At 40.7% G+C, this 17,467-nt stretch overlaps 1 protein-coding gene across 7 annotated transcripts in view; it reads right to left on the bottom strand.

The window, feature by feature from the left end:
• FMN2 (formin 2) overlaps positions 1 to 17,467 on the bottom strand; it is a 345,241-nt gene that overhangs the window by 207,336 nt on the left and 120,438 nt on the right. For all 7 annotated transcript variants that reach the window (XR_015156591.1, XR_015156593.1, XR_015156594.1 and 4 more), the window contains 2 exons: positions 4,627 to 6,500; positions 3,003 to 3,147 (listed from right to left, as the gene is read on the bottom strand). Coding sequence is in view for 3 of the 7 variants with exons in the window: in XM_086381217.1 (XP_086237343.1) it covers positions 3,003 to 3,147; positions 4,627 to 6,500 (2,019 nt within the window). In the remaining 4 variants the exon portion in view is untranslated. The remainder of the gene's footprint in view (positions 1 to 3,002; positions 3,148 to 4,626; positions 6,501 to 17,467) is intronic.

Below are 17,467 nucleotides of genomic sequence, written 5' to 3'. Positions count from 1 at the left end.
AGGTCACATGTACTCGCTCTAGAGGTTTCTTAAAAACCTTAAAAATGGACAGGTTTGTGTGTGTGCAATGTGTCAAACAAGGGCCTCAGGTGACACTGGTTTTTCCATCTTCCTCTTGATTCCTTGGGAGATGGGGCTGCTATTGTGCCAAATCAGCAGGTTGATGTTTAATTCTGACCTGGAAGCATCACACTCATTTGTTAAAGGAGAATTAGGTGAAATAACAGTCTGATAAACTCCCTGTACCTTCTCAGCAAATCTCCTTATGTTTTCATAACCACAGCGAAGACGGGTGAGCTAAGATATCAGCACAGAACTTAAGCATAGGTGCCATGAGAAAAAGTGAAAGGCTCTGTCTTGAGTTACTTGGGGGGAGAAAGGACTGAGAAATACCAGACACTCCTCACTGCTGCCACTCGGCACCCACAGAGCATCCTCTTTCTCATCATGCCACACAGCAAGGTTTCCAGCTGAGGAACCTCTGTTACAACACTGAAAACGTGTTTTCTGAGAGTTATTAAAGGCCAGAACATTCAGCCACACTCTTAGTTTCAAGAAGACAACAGATCACAAAAAATATTTTAGCTATTTTGAAGTATTTAAAGAAAACCAGAATTCTTAGCTTCCATCACATATGAGAAGAATAGCTTTAAACACCTTCATAAAACCATGTCACAGCATTAATGGCTATTAATTTCACTGGAAATGAATGTCTGCATATGATAAGAGGAACCACTTGTTAACAATTTGAACTGTGCATGTCTACATACATCCAGATTTTTTTCAATAGTAAATATTGCAGTGCTGCAAGAGCTTAGGGTGGTTGCATCCATGGACATGGAACCATACAGAGGGACCCCAAGTACAAAGGACTGACTCTAATTTATATGGAGATTTTCAGCTCCTCAGAGGGCTGGCACCCTTGACCCCATGTCACCTGCATCCGGAAAATATGTTTTCTTTAAGCAAAATTTTAAATTAGATGGAAATTTTAAAGTAGATAGAATGGATAGATTTTTCTTCCAAACACAACACAGTTAAATAAAACTCGCTTTCTTCAGCCATATAACCGTTTGTAGTAGATTGGTCTTTCACCAACACATCAGAAAAAACAAAAACAAAAACTTTTCCTTCCAAAAACAAATCTGAAAAGCAGGGCTGAGAACTAGACCCTGGCCAAGAAGATGCTGACAAGCTCATTGGGAGTCAGGATGGAGACGGGTCCACAAACTGTCTTTAAGCTGAAGGTCAACAGCTGCATCACCACCAATGGGTACAAATGATAACCCTGGCAAAGCTCTGTCCCCATGGTTTATGGAACAGCTCATGATAGGGTGAGGCAACTGTGCTGAGCTGATGCTCCACTCAGATGTGCAGCTTGCATCTCATGCCAACTAGCTGAGGTTGCTGTCTTCATGATTTGGACATAATCTCATTTCAGGAGGCTTAAAAACTGAACACGATGTCAAAGAAATCATAAAATCCTATACTTTCAGGCATTATGAGACAGCTTCCTTATCTGTGTTCACTTAACAAAGAAAAGGCAGTGATGGGAGGCAGGGAGGGCAAGAATTTCATCCCATAAAATAGATGCCCCGTGTCATTCCTGTCTGCTTGATAGGTGATGGCCCTGATGCCCAGCCCTCCATGGCATCTATGCTGCCCTGCCCATATTCCTCACCTAAACAGCTTTTCCATCACCAGAATCATCCACGAGAAGAGACATGATGACTCAGTCTATGCATCCTATATACAAAGATGCTGTGGGAAAGATTTTTAGACTATTTACCTCTGCCAGAAAAAATGTGGTTCTCCATTTACCTTTATTCCATGACAGAGCCACCTTGACCAAATTGCTTATTGTGAGATAATTGATTTTCTGGCTTTAATCATTATCAGGAATAGTCATGGGTATGTATAAAGTCCTCCTCCTCCAGTCGCCTGGTTTATTTGCAGAACAAATGTTTATTCAGGGCCTACAAGGTACAGGTTTACCATTGTTTCTGATCTAAAGTCACCAGCAACCAGCTGTGTTACAATAAATGGTTCTGAAAAATTCACTGTGTCACATTTGAGTTTGCGTCACTGTCAGAGCAATAGAGACATACGGGATGAGTCTGAAATGAATATGAATGAAAACAACTCTGGGCCAGACGTCTAGCTACAACTTCCAGGTCAGAGCAAAAGTTCACAGGACCATATCACCCCTCAGTTTTCACTCATCTGGAGAGGCTGTGCCAAGAGAGTCCTGAGGCTTCAGACCTCAATTCTCTTTCTTTCACCCAAAAAGACAGAGCTGCTACCAGCCCTCTTCAGGATGAAAGATGCACACCAACAGCAGTGCCTTCCTTCTGAGCTCATTGTTCTGGGCTTTGCTATGCTTTCCTGAATGGCTGCCTTGAGAGAGATACAAAATTAGTTCATGATCAAGGCCACAGTGTGGACCAGTGGGAAAATACTGTATGAAAATGTTTTCTTCCAAATGTACTTTTCTTTCTCTCTAGGACTCAAGTGTCACAGGATGCATCAAAGGATCTAACACAGAATGGAGATGCTGGAACTGGATACAAGAATCTCTTCTCTGTGTCAAGTTCAAGGTGATTATTTAGCTAGGTTCTACAGGGCATCCACTCAGGTGTTAGAATAGGAACAAAATACCAAACACATGATTGGTTACTAAGGACTGGATTTCTAGCTTGATTTCCAGTTTGTTTCTAGACAACTAATTATAAAAACAAGCAACTGCTAAAATCTTGGAAATATGGACCGTGGGGCTACAAATCAAATAGTCAGAACATGATCACTTGGTGGAGATGATTATTTGCTGTTCTATCTGGGAAAGTCTTACTTAACCACATGTTCTAAAACGCTAACGCCTACTATCTGCTTACAGACTGTGGAGCGGACACAACCCTGAAAATGGTGTCAAAGTTTTTCTCCAGTGAAAGTTCACACTTATGCCCAAAATACTGTCCAATTTCAGAAAACATATGAATACTCACTTGCTTAGCCTTGGTCTTTGTGATGGTGTCAGAAATGGGTTTCTTCCTTTCCTTGACAGTAGATTTAGAAAACAATTCCTCAAATTCATGACAATCTATGGATGGTTCTTCAATTTTTTCCCAAATAAGTGAAGCACTGGAGTCTCTAAAGTTAAGCAAAAACCCATGAGAGAGCCGTCAAACTGGACTGCAGGGACAGGAGGACACAGGCACCAGAGGAGCAAGGAGAGGATGAAGGGAGGTTGGGGATGGGGGAAATGCTCTTTTCTGTAAGATCAGCACTTGTTTAATCAACCAACATGATGAGAAACAGCATCAATACAGGATGAAACCTTTGCCTAGAAAGGAATTCTTTTCTTTCTAGGAATTCTCAGTCATCAAGTCATTATATAAAACATGTAAGAACCCTTTTCAGTATGGCTCTCCAGGCAAGAAATGTCTGGTATCTCACATTCCAACCTGACCCTTAAGTTCCGTGGGTTAAAAATAAATCACTTTCTATCTACAGAGTGGCATTTCTGTCTCCCTACCACTGTCCAGCACTCATGTCATCTGACTCCTCAGTGACCACAGAGACAGGTAGGTAGTACCGCCTGAAAACGAAGGTCCATTTTAAAAAGCAAACCAACAAAATAAAAGAATTTCATATAATGCACATGGGAAAAATGAGTTTGGAGCACAGCTGGAAACGATGCCTCAGCAATGGGAAGTGACCTGGCAAAGTACTCAGAGAATGAACAACAAAGTTAGAAGCAGTCAAAATAGACCCTCCACTATGATTCAGAGAAGAGAAAATTAATACAAGAAATGAAGATGAGTCTAGTAAATATCCTATTTCTAAATCTGTGCCACATCACAGACAACCACAAATTCAAAGTCATGAGAACTCGGTATAAGAAAGTCCAGGGGAAATTTAAAGGGCATGTTATCTCTGGCACCATCCCAAGGTTCAGGGAACCAGGTTACGGACCATCCATGGGTAAGTAATACACCAGCAGCAAACCTGCTGGGAGGCATTCTTTTATAAATATCATGTCTTTCATAAAAGTCATGTAGTTTGTGATTTTATGACTTCACAGCATTGCAAATCATCTATAGAAGTGCCATGAAATGGTCAGACGTAAATCATTTCACACACGGGGTGAAATCCACACATGTGGACTTTTGTGTATCACTTTTCTGAATAGTCAAACAAGACCATGCCTTCAAAAGGATGCAGAATACATCAAGGCTTTGTCTGTTTAACGATTTGATTTACTTTTATAAGTTATTTGTCAGAATGAGGCTTTGCAACAAGGCAACAGCTCACATAGGCCAAGAAAGATCTATCCATCAATCCTTAAAAGGTCAATTAAAAATTACATATGTTGAGGTTTGACAGAAAACAACAAAATTCTGTAAAGCAATTATCCTTCAATTTAAAAAGAAATTAAAAAACTATATAGACAGAAATGTGTACATTGATACACATGATTTATCACTTGGATACTTCTGGAGAAAAGTCTAAAATTGCTCCACTAAATATTCATGTAAAAATCTAGAGACTAGGTTTGGAGTGGTACAGAGAGGAAACCACTTCGCTCGTGTTGACAAATTATGCAAACAGGAACGCCGCGGGTGTTACCTTCTACTGTGCAGCTGAATTCTTGTCCAATATAGAGGCTTCATTGGCCGACAAGGCTCTACTGGCTGCTTCCTACTCCCTTTTTCCTGGTTCATCCCAAATCCAAACAAGCCAAGAGGCAACGGAGGAGGAAGAAAGCCACACACCTGAGGTGTCGGTAAAGTGCTACTCCCAACTTGTCGTGGGAGAGGAAGGCCTGATCCAGGAGGGGGTGGGGGCTGAGGGGTTAGAGGAGGTGGAATCCCCACACCTGGAGGAGGAGGAGGAGGTGGGGCAGGAGGTATTCCTTCACTGGGAAGAGGTGGGGGAGGAGGAATTCCCACTCCAGGAAGAGGAGGGGTGGGGGGTATTCCCACGCCTGGAAGAGGAGGGGGAGGAGGGATCCCCACGCCGGGAAGAGGAGGGGGAGGAGGGATCCCCACGCCGGGAAGAGGCGGGGGAGGAGGGATCCCCACGCCGGGAAGAGGCGGGGGAGGAGGGATCCCCACGCCGGGAAGAGGCGGGGGAGGAGGGATCCCCACGCCGGGAAGAGGCGGGGCGGGAGGGATCCCCACGCCGGGAAGAGGGGGGGCGGGAGGGATCCCCACGCCGGGAAGAGGGGGGGCGGGAGGGATCCCCACGCCGGGAAGGGGAGGGGGAGGAGGGATCCCCACGCCGGGAAGGGGAGGGGGAGGAGGGATCCCCACGCCGGGAAGAGGCGGGGCGGGAGGGATCCCCACGCCGGGAAGGGGCGGGGCGGGAGGGATCCCCACGCCGGGAAGGGGAGGGGCGGGAGGGATCCCCACGCCGGGAAGGGGAGGGGGAGGAGGGATCCCCACGCCGGGAAGAGGGGGGGCGGGAGGGATCCCCACGCCGGGAAGAGGGGGGGCGGGAGGGATCCCCACGCCGGGAAGAGGGGGGGCGGGAGGGATCCCCACGCCGGGAAGAGGGGGGGCGGGAGGGATCCCCACGCCGGGAAGAGGGGGGGCGGGAGGGATCCCCACGCCGGGAAGGGGAGGGGCGGGAGGGATCCCCACGCCGGGAAGGGGAGGGGCGGGAGGGATCCCCACCCCGGGAAGGGGAGGGGCGGGAGGGATCCCCACCCCGGGAAGAGGTGGAGGGGTAGGTATTCCCACGGTGGGAAGAGGTGGGGGGGGAGGGATCCCCACCCCGGGAAGAGGAGGGGTGGGAGGAACTCCCACTCCAGGCAAAGGTAGAGGAGGAGGTGGCAGCATCTCTGGACCCAGACAAGGAGGAGGTGAGAGGCCCGCTGGACTGGGCAGTGCAGGCTCAGGTGCACCGGGGGTCAGGGGTGCTGGGGAAGCCTCGGTGGTCTCTGGAGGCAGAGGTGGTGCAGTGGGGATGTCACAGCCGTTTCCAGAGGAGGAGAAAGCAGAGTGCTCCTGGCTGGTTTCAAACCCAGTGTGAAGAGGAGGATGGGAAGGCTGGGACCTGGCCTGTCCATGACTGTCAGACCAGGGGAGGGATGCAGGCGGTGGAGGCTGGAGGGACGGCTGTGCATCAAGCTGAACTGATATCCGCCTTGGAGACACAACCAAAGAGATTTCTGAGCAGAACATGGTCTGAGGTCCCGAAGGCAAGGGCAGCCCTGTTGATTCTCCATGTGCAGTCAAGGGTGGGGGAGCCGGCGGGGACCCCCCAGGAGGAAGTGCTAGCACACCACCCTCTTCCATCGGGGACGTCTGGATGGACTTGGCCTGTACAATCCTTTCATATCCGACATCCTTTTCGCCCAACCTGAGGGCTTCCAGACCCGTGTCTAGGGCAGGGTATTGCTTCTCCAGCTCAGCTATCTTGGTCTTCAGATCCTCGATGGTCTGCTCCAGCCGCTGGATGACAGTGGCCTGACCCTCAGACTTCATGTCGCACACTTCCTGGGGAGCAATACAGACATCACAGTTAAACAGAAAATCAGGGATACTCCAAACGTCAAAAACTAGACCTACCAAACTCAGCAAAATGTATTCGGTTGTTACTTCTAAAAGCTCGCCCTATGGAAACACATTATTAGTTCTACCATGTGTCCCTTCTTCTCTGCCCTTGGATTTCAAAGTGGATTATGTAGATGACCATGAGGTCCTAAGGCCCTTCTCTAATTAATCTTCAAATGAAATTATGGAAGATCAGCAGACCTCGGTGAAGACGGAAGCCAAGACTGAGCGACAGATCCACTTAATTTCACCATAGACCGCTCTCCTTCTTGCCCAGTAACATCTGCTATATGAGGACATTTCCTAAAGATATTTTAAATCCTAAATTTTAAAGTTAATTTCAACTTCTAAAAAGTAATCTCTACAGGAATCCCCAGTAAAATCATGAGAAATATTTGCAACACCCACACAAGCATGTACAGGCATGTCTTACGTGCATGTATAGAACCTATATCACACAACACAATTCAAATATTTTATTCAAGGCATTTCAGAAAGGGATACCTTTGGTCGCCACAATTTATCACAATGGCCAAGAGCAACTGTGCCCATGTGTGGGTCACTCTCACCCCCAGACGGTATCTTCCTCTCCCAAAGCATGCCATCGACCTTTCAGGGAAAAGGACTTTGAGTAGAGAAAAGGGGAAAGCCCTCTCAGTAAACTGACTGCCAATAACAGATGAGTAAGAAGAAAAGAGGAGGCAAGGAGTGGGCAGAGAAAAATGAGGAAAGCAGGAATAGGAGAAGGAAGAATAGGGGACAGACCCCCAACTAAGTGAAGCACAGGTCAGACACCTGATCACACAGGTACACCTGTCCCCCATCGATGTGGGGATGAGAGGGCCTACAACTGCTTCTCCAGAGCATCCAGGGCTTTTCACACAATACCCCAACAGAGGCCGCCATCCACAGAACAGACATGTTACTACCTTCCCCACGTGGGAGCCAGGCCTGCTCTTACCCTACCAATTGAGAGGTGATACAAAGATGATGCAAAGTATGAAACTAAACTCCTATCCTGCTTGCCAAACACTAAATCCAAACAAAGTCTCCACAAAATAAAAAATAACTTACTTTGCTAGTTTTTAAAAATTCAAAACAAATATCTAACCCATTTACAGTGGAAAAGCTGCAGACAGACAAAACAGAAATGGGTATTTACAATAAAGGAAGCATTTTTGGTGCTATGCGTATATTTATTTAAAATCTTCACAGTTTCTTTTTCCATGGGGGTAAGGAAAGTATAAAGATAACAGTCTTAATCCTAAACCCATTACTTCTTCTCTAAAAATTCTATATTTTACTATAACATTTCACTTGCTAAACACCAATTATGATGCTTATTAAAAGCAGAATAGAACTTGTAACTTCAAAGATAAGCACCTACACAAGGTACTTATTTCCCTACAATCAAAAAATACAATCAAATAGCCCTTCTTGTGAAATAAAGCTGAAAAGGAAATTAATTTACCTTTTAAGTAATAAAGAAATATAAACATTTATTAAATAGGCAAAATTGTGACAGGCACTTCTATTTATGCGTGTGTGTATGTATGTATGTATGTGTGTGTGTGTGTGTGTGTGTGTATGCTACTGCTACTGCTAAGTCACTTCAGTCGTGTCCGACTCTGTGCGACCCCAGAGACAGCAGCCCACCAGGCTCCCCTGCCCCTGGGATTCTCCAGGCAAGAACACTGGAGTGGGTTGCCATTTCCTTCTCCAATGAATGAAAGTGAAAAGTGAAAGGGAAGTCGCTCAGTTGTGTCCGACTCCTTGCGACCCCATGGACTGCAGCCTTCCAGGCTCCTCCATCCATGGGATTTTCCAGGCAAGAGTACTGGAGTGGGGTGCCATTGCCTTCTCCGGTGTGTGTATATATATATATATATATATATATATATATATAAATATACGAAATCTAAGTCACTATTTTTCACCAATGTCTATACAAAAGACTAAAGAATTACAATACATAGGTTGGGAAATCATGTCATATATTCTCTAAATAGTCCATGGTAAAAGAAATAACTATAATAAAATAATTTGTAATATCCTATTTGGCCATTGTAGTTAACTTCACTCTCCAATTATGATGCTAGTAAGCACAAGAAAATCCAACCTAATAAAATATATAGATTATTTTCATTTTTCCAGTGTAATCTTAAAAGTGACCATTAAGCTTAGATAAGTCTTTTTTGAGTTGTCCTGGTATGAAGTAGCTCTCATTTTCCCATTTCTGAAATGAACATATAAAAAGGCTACTTGATAAAAGGCATGCAAGTACTAGATTCTAGAAGTGTTTTCCAAAACTCAATTATTGAAAAAAAAATTTACTGGGATATAGTTGATATACAATGTATAAGTTTCAGGTGTAGAACACAGTGATTTACCATTTCTAAAAAGTTATATTCCATTTATAGTTAGTATAAAATATTGCCCATATTCCCTGTGCTGAACTATATATCCTTGCAGCTTATTTTATACATACTTTGTACCTCTTATTCTCCTACGACTATTTTGCGACTCCCCACATCCCTCTCCCCACTGATAACCACTACTCTATCCTCTGTATATGTGAGTCTGTTTCTTTTTAGTAAATATACCACATCTTCTTTATGCACAAATCTCTTGATGGAAACTTAGGTTGCTTCCATATGTTGGCAATTGTAAATAATACCGCTATGAACACTGGATGCATGTATCTTTAAAAATTAGTGCTTTCTTTCTTTCTTTCTTTTTTAGATAAATATCCAGGAGTGAAATTGCTGGGTCATACGGTAGTTCTGGTTTTCTGAGAAACCTCCATACTGTTTTCCATAGGAAACATTCCCACCAAAAGGGTATGTGGGGTCTGTTTTCTCCACATTTTCACAATTCTCTTGTTATTATGTTATTTTATAAATACTTTATTATTTTATCATTATTTTTAAACTTTTACTGAAATATAGCTGATTTACAATGTTGCATTAATTTCTTCTGTACAGCAAAGTGACTTAGATATACATATCTCAGATCAGTTCAGTTCAGTTGCTCAGTTGTGTCTGACTCTTTGCGACCCCATGAATTGCAGCATGCCAGGCCTCCCTGTCCACATATATATATATTCTGTTATTTGTGTTCTTTTTGATGATAGCCATTCTGAAGCCATGAGGTGATATCTCATTGTGGTTTTGATTTTCATTTCTCTGAGGACTTATGACGTTGAGTATCTTTTCATATGCCTGTTGGCCATCTGTAGGTCATCTTTAGAAAAAAATTCAGGTCATTTGCCTATGTTTAAACTGGAGTGTTTTTTTTTTTTTTTTTATGTTGAGTTGTATGAGCTGTTTATATAGTTTGGAAAGTAACCCCTTATCAGTCATATAATTTGCAAATATTTTCTCCCATTTAATAGATTGTCTTTTGTTTTGTTGATAGTTTCCTTTGCCATCCAAAAGCTTTTAAGATTAATTAGGTTCCGTTTATATTTTATTTCTTTTGACTTAGGAGACAGATCCAAAAAATGTATTGGTATGATTTGTGTCAGAGTATTCTATTTTTACTTACAGCATTTTTATGGTTTCTGGTCTTATATTTAGGTCTTTAACCATTTTGAGTTTGTTATTGTGTAAGATGCTAGAGGATGTTCTAATTTTATTCCTTTTCATGTAGCTGTCCTGTTTTCCCAGCACCACTTACTTAAGAAACTGTTTGTTTTTTTTCCCTCTACTGTATATTCTTGCCTTTGTTGTAGATGAATTTGACAACATAACCTCAGACTTATTTCTGGACTCTCCATACTCTTCCACAGATCTCTGTGTTTGTTTTTGTGCCAGTACTATACTGGTTTTGATTATTGTAACTCTGTAGTATAGTCTGAAGTCAGGGAGCCTGATTCCTCTGGTTCTGTTCTTTCTCAAGATCATTTTGGCTATTCTTTTGTGTTTCCATACAGATTTTTATATTATATGTTCTAGTTCTGTGAAAAACATCCTTAGAATTTTGATAGGAACTATATTGAACTGTGGATTGCCTTGAGTTGTATGGTCATTTGAAAAATGTCAATTCTTCCAGTTCATAAACACAGTATATCTTTCCATATGTTTGTATCATCTTCAATTTTGTTCAGCAATGTCTTATGGTTTTCCAAGTACAGGACTTTTATCTCCTTGAAAAACAGTGAAAGTGCAAGTCACTCAGTGGTGTCCAACTCTTTGCAACCCCATGGACTACACAGTCCGTGGAATTCTCCAGGCCACCATACTGGAGTAGGTGGCCTTTCCTTTCTCCAGGGGATCTTCCCAACCTACAGGTCAAACCGAGGTCTCCTGCATTCCAGGCAGATTCTTTACCAGCTAAGCCACAAGGGAAGCCCAAGAATACTGGAGTGGGTAGCCTATCCCTTCTCCAGCAGATCTTCCCAACCCAGGAATTGAACCGGGTTCTCCTGCATTGCAAGCAGGTTTTTTACCAACTGAGCTATCAGGGAAGCCTTAGGTAGGTATATTCCTAGGCATTTTTCCTTCTTAATTTGATAAGTGGGATTACCTCCTAATGCAACAGATTTGTGTATATTACTTTTACATCCTTCAGTTTTACCAAATTTATTAATGAGTTCTAGTAGTTTTCCAGTGGCATCTTTAGAATTTTCTCTGTATGGTATCATGTCATCTGCAAACAGTGAGAGTTTTACTTCTCCCTTTCCAATCTGGATTAATTTCATTTATCTTGTCTGACTGCTGTTGCTAGGACTTCCAATAGTATGTTAAATAAAAATAGTGAGAGTGAGCATCCTTGTCTTGTTCCTGATCTTACAGGAAATGCTTTCAGCTTTTCATCACTGAGTATGATGTTAGCTGTAGGTTTGTCAATAAGGTGTTTATTATGTTAAGGTATGTTCACTTTATGGCCACTTTTGGAGAGTTTGTATCATACATGGATGTTGAGCTTTGTCAAAACCTTTTTCTACATCTATTGAGATAATCATATAGTTTTATTCTTCAGTTTGTTAATGTGGTATATCACAGTGATTGATTTGAGGGTATTGAACTATCCTTGAATCCCTGGAATAAATCCTACTTGATCATGTTTTATAACCCTTTTCATGTATTGTTGGATTCAGATTCCTAATACTTTGTTGAGAATTTTTGCACCCATGTTCATCAGTAATAATTTTTTTTTAATATCTTTGTATCAGGGTTATGCTGACCTCATGGAATGGGTTCACAAGCATTCCTTCCTCTGCAATTTTTTGGGGGAATACTTTCAGAAAGTTTCTTGTTAACTCTTCTCTGAATCTTTGGTAAAATCCTCCTGTGAAGACATCTGATCTTGACTTTTGTTTCCTGGAAGTTTTTTTTTTTTTTAATTATTGACACAATTTCATTAGTAGTACTTGGTCTGCTCCTACTTTCTATTTTTTCCTAGTTCTAACTTGAGAGATTGTACCTTGCTAAGAACTTGTTCATTTCTTATAGGTTGTTCATCTTATTGGTGTATAGTTGTTTTCCGTAGTCTCTTATGTTCCTTTGAATTTCTGTGGTGTCAGTTGTAACAAAAAGTTTTATTTTTTATTTTATTGATTTGGGCTGTCTCTCTTTTTTACTTGATGAATCTGGCAAAATGCTTATCAATTTTTTAATCTTTTCAATGAAACAGCTATTAGTTTCATTGACTTTTTCTATTCTTTTTCTACTCTGTGTTTCATTTATTTCTGCTCATATCTTTATGTTTCTTTCTTTTGACTAAATTTGAGTTTTGTTTGTTCTTTTTCTAGGCCCTTTATGTGTAGGGTTAGGTTGTTTATTTAAGATTTTTCTTGCTTGACAAAGTAAACTTGTATCACTATAAACTTCCCTCTTAGAACTGTCTTTATTTCTGTGTTACTGTTGACTTCTCCCTTATGTCTGCTGGTATTTGCTTTTTGTGTTTAGATGCTCCTATGTTGGGGTATATTAACAATACTTATATCTTCTTCTTGGATTGATTCCTTGATAATAATGTAATATCCTGTCTCTTCTACCAGTCTTTATTGTAAAGTCTATTTTTTCTGATACAACTATTGCTATCTTGGCTTTCTTTTCAACCTATTTGCATGGAATACATTCTTCCATTCTCTCACTTTCAGTTTGTGTCTCCTTAGATTGAGGCAAATCTCTTGTTGGCAGCCTACATGCAGGCCTGTTTTTACATTAAGCTACTTTATGTCTTTTCATTGTAGCATTTAGCTCATTTACATTGAAACTAATTTCAACATATGTTGAATTTTAATGTATGTTCTTATTGCCTTTTAAAAATTCTTTATGAGGTTGTTTTGTAGTTTTTTTCTTCCTTTCTTCTTTTGCTCTGTTCTCTTATATTTGATGGTTATATTTACTGTTAAGTTTGGATTCCTTTTTCTTTTTTTCTGTGTGTATATCTATTACAGATTTTTAGATTATAGTTACCATGAGGTTTTTATATATCACTCATTATATATATATAATATATATATATGATGGTTATACAATTACTGATGTCTTAATTTCAAATACATCTTTAAAACCCTGCACTTGTACTCTATGAGCCTCATGATTAGTGTTTTTGATATATTTTACATCTAATTGTTTTGTGTATCACATAACTGCTCATTGTAGTTATGGATGATTTTACTACTTTTGTCTTTTAATAATCCTACTAGTTTTTATTCTGAGTGGATGATTTCCTATCTTTACTATATGTTTGCCTTTCCTGATGAATTTTTCCTTTCCATAATTTTCATGTTTCTAGTCATAGTCTTTTCTCACTTAGATAAGTTCCTTTAACATTTGTTGTAAAGCTATTTTGGTAGTGCTGAACTCTTTCAGCTCTTTCTTGTCTGTGATGCTTTTAATCTATCAAATATCTGAAAGAGAACCTTGCCAGGTAGAGTATTCTTGATTGGAGGTTATTCCTCTTTATTACTTTAAGTATATCATGCCCCTCCCTTTGCAGCTTTTGTTGAAAAGTCACCCTTATGGGAATCCCTAATTGTTACCTATTGCTTTTCCCTTGCTTTTATATTTTCTAATTCTTTTTAAAAATGTATTTATTTTACTTTACAATATTGTATTGGTTTTGCCATACATTGACTTGAATCTGCCATGAGTGTACATGTGTTTCCCATCCTGAAAACCCCCTCTCACCTCCCTCCCCATCCCATCCCTCTGGGTCATCCCAGCGCACCAGCCCCGAGCACCCTGTATCATGCATCAAATCTGGATTGGCGATTCATTTCACATATGATATTTTACATGCTTCAATGCCATTCTCCCATATCATCCCACCCTCCCCCTTTCCCACAGAGTCAAAAAGACTGTTCTATACATCTGTGTTTCTTCTGCTGTCTTGCATACAGGGTTATCAGTACCTTCTTTCTAAATTCCATATATATGCGTTAGTATACTGTACTGGTGTTTTTCTTTCTGGGTTACTTCACCCTGTATAATAGGCTCCAGTCTCATCCACCTCATTAGAACTGATTCAAATGTGTTCTTTTTAATGGCTGAGTAATATTCCACTGTGTATATGTACCACAGCTTTCTTATCCATTCATCTGCTGACAGACATCTAGGTTGCTTCCATGTCCTGCCTATTATAAGCAGCGCTGCAATGAACATTGGGGTACACGTGTCTTTTTCAATTCTGGTTTCCTCAGTGTGTATACCCAGCAGTGGGATTGCTGGGTCATCAGTTCAGTTCACTTGCTCAGTCATGTCCGACTCTTTGTGACCCCATGAATCGCAGCACGCCAGGCCTCCCTGTCCATCACCAACTCCCGGAGTTCACTCAGACTCATGTCCATTGAATCAGTGATGCCATCCAGCCATCTCATCCTCTGCCGTTCCCTTCTCCTGCCCCCAATCCCTCCCAGCATCAGAGTCTTTTCCAATGAGTCAACTCTTCACATGAGGTGGCCAAAGTACTGGAGTTTCAGCTTTAGCATCATTCCTTCCAAAGAAATCCCAGGGCTGATCTCCTTTAGAATGGACTGGTATGGCAGTTCTATTTCCTGTATTTAAGGAATCTCCACACTGTTCTTCATAGTGGCTGTACTAGTTTGCATTCCCACCAACAGTGTAAGAGGGTTCCCTTTTCTCCACACCCTCTCCAGCATTTATTGCTTGTATTTGGATCGCAGCCATTGTGACTGGGTGAAATGGTACCTGATTGTGGTTTTGACTTGCATTTCTCTGATAACGAGTGATGTTGAGCATCTTTTCATGTGTTTGTTAGCCATTTGTATGTCTTCTTTGGAGAAATGTCTGTTTAGTTCTTTGGCCCACTTTTTGATTGGGTCTTTTATTCTTCTGGAATTGAGCTGCAGCAGTTGCTTGTATATTTTTGAGATTAATTCTTTGTTCATTTCTTCGTTTCCTATTATTTTCTCCCATTCTGAAGGCTGTCTTTTCACCTTGCTTAGAGTTTCCTTTGTTGTGCAAAAGCTTTTAATTTTAATTAGGTCCCATTTGTTTATTTTCACTTTTATTGCCCATATTCTGAGAGGTGGGTCATAGAGGATCCTGCTGTGGTTTATGTCGGAGAGTGTTTTGCCTATGTTTTCCACTAGGAGTTTAATAGTTTCTGGTCTTACATTTAGATCTTTAATCCATTTTGAGTTTATTTCTGTGTATGGTGTTAGAAAGTGTTCTAGTTTCATTCTTTTACAAGTGCTTGACCAGTTTTCCCAGCACCACTTGTTAAAGAGATTGTCTTTTCTCCATTGTATATTCTTGCTTCCTTTGTCAAAGAGAAGGTGTCCATAGGTGCATGGATTTATCTCTGGGCTTTCTATTTTGTTCCATTGATCTATATTTCTGTCTTTGTGCCAGTACTATACTGTCTTGATGACTGTGGCTTTGTAGTAGAGACTGAAGTCAGGCAGATTGATTCCTCCAGTTCCATTCTTTCTCAAGATTGCTTTGGCTATTCAAGGGTTTTTGTATTTCCATATAAATTGTGAAATTATTTGTTCTAGTTCTGTGAAAAATACCATTTGTAGCTTGATAAGGATTGCATTGAATCTGTAGATTGCTTTGGGTAGTATACTCATTTTCACTATATTGATTCTTCTGATACATGAACATGGTATATTTCTCCATTTGTGTACACTTTGATTTCTTTCACCCGTGTTTTATAGTTTTCTATATATAGGTCCTTTGTTTCTTTAGGTAGATATATTCCTAAGTATTTTATTCTTTTCATTGCAATGGTGAATGGAATTGTTTCCTTAATTTCTCTGTTTTCTCATTGTTAGTGTAGAGGAATGCAAGGGATTTCTGTGTGTTAATTTTATATCCTGCAACTTTACTATATTCATTGATTAGCTCTAGTAATTTTCTGGTGGAATGTTTAGGGTTTTCTATGTAGAGGATCAGGTCATCTGCAAACAGTGAGAATTTTACTTCTTCCTTTCCAATCTGGATTCCTTTTATTTCTTTTTCTTCTCTTACTGCTGTGGCCAAAACTTCCAAAACTATGCTGAATAGTAGTGTTAAGAGTGGGCACCCTTGTCTTGTTCCTGACTTTAGGGGAAATGCTTTCAGTTTTTCACCATTGAGGATAATGTTTGCTGAGGGTTTGTCATATATAGCTTTTATTATGTTGAGGTATGTTCTTTCTATTCCTGCTTTCTGGAGGGTTGTTTTTTTTTTAATCATAAATGGATGTTGAATTTTGTCAAAGGCTTTTTCTGCATCTACTGAGATAATCATATGGTTTTTATTTTTCAATTTGTTAATGTGGTGTATTACATTAATTGACTTGCAGATATTGAAGCATCCTTGCATCCCTGGGATAAAGCCCACTTGGTCATGATGTATGATCTTTTTAATATGTTGTTGGATTCTGTTTGCTAGAATTTTGTTAAGGATTTTTGCATCTATGTTCATCAGTGATATTGGCCTGTAGTTTTCTTTTCTGTGGCATCTTTGTCAAGTTTTGGTATTAGGGTGATGGTGGCCTCATAGAATGAGTTTGGAAGTTTACCTTCCTCTGCAATTTTCTGGAAGAGTTTGAGTAGGATAGGTGTTAGCTCTTCTCTAAATTTTTGGTACAATTCAGTTGTGAAGCCTCTGGACTTGGGCTTTTGTATGCTGGAAGATTTCTGATTACAGTTTCAATTTCTGTGCTTGTGATGGGTCTGTTAAGATTTTCTATTTCTTCCTGATTCAATTTTGCAAAGTTGTACTTTTCTAAGAATTTGTCCATTTCTTCCAAGTTGCCCATTTTATTTGCATATAGTTGCTGATAATAGTCTCTTACTATCCTTTGTATTTCTGTGTTGTCTGTTGTGATCTCTCCATTTTCATTTTTAATTTTGTTGATTTGATTTTCCTCCCTTTGTTTCTTGATGAGTCTGGCTAATGGTTTGTCAATTTTATTTATCTTCTCAAAGAACAAGCTTTTGGTTTTGTTGATTTTTGCTATGGTCTCTTTTGTTTCTTTTGCATTTATTCCTGCCCTAATTTTTAAGATTTCTTTCCTTCCACTATCCCTGGGGTTCTTCATTTCTTCCTTTTCTAGTTGCTTTAGGTGTAGAGTTAGGTTATTTATTTGACTTTTTTCTTGTTTCTTGAGGTAAGCCGGTATTGCTATGAACCTTCCCCTTCAGATCAGATCAGATCAGTCACTCAGTCATGTCTGACTCTTTGCGACCCCATGAATCGCAGCACGCCAGGCCTCCCTGTCCATCACCAACTCCCTGAGTTCACTCAGACTCACGTCCATCGAGTCAGTGATGCCATCCAGCCATCTCATCCTCTGTCGTCCCCTTCTCCTCCTGCCCCCAATCCCTCCCAGCATCAGAGTCTTTTCCAATGAGTCAACTCTTCGCATGAGGTGGCCAAAGTACTGGAGTTTCAGCTTTAGCATCATTCCCTCCAAAGAAATCCCAGGGCTGATCTCCTTCAGAA

Source organism: Bos grunniens, chromosome 28 (assembly GCF_055505025.1).
Source record: "Bos grunniens cultivar Pamir isolate PY7600 chromosome 28, Bosgru_T2T1.0, whole genome shotgun sequence".
Lineage (NCBI taxonomy): Eukaryota > Metazoa > Chordata > Mammalia > Artiodactyla > Bovidae > Bos > Bos grunniens.
This window is presented reverse-complemented; position numbering and strand designations above follow the sequence as displayed.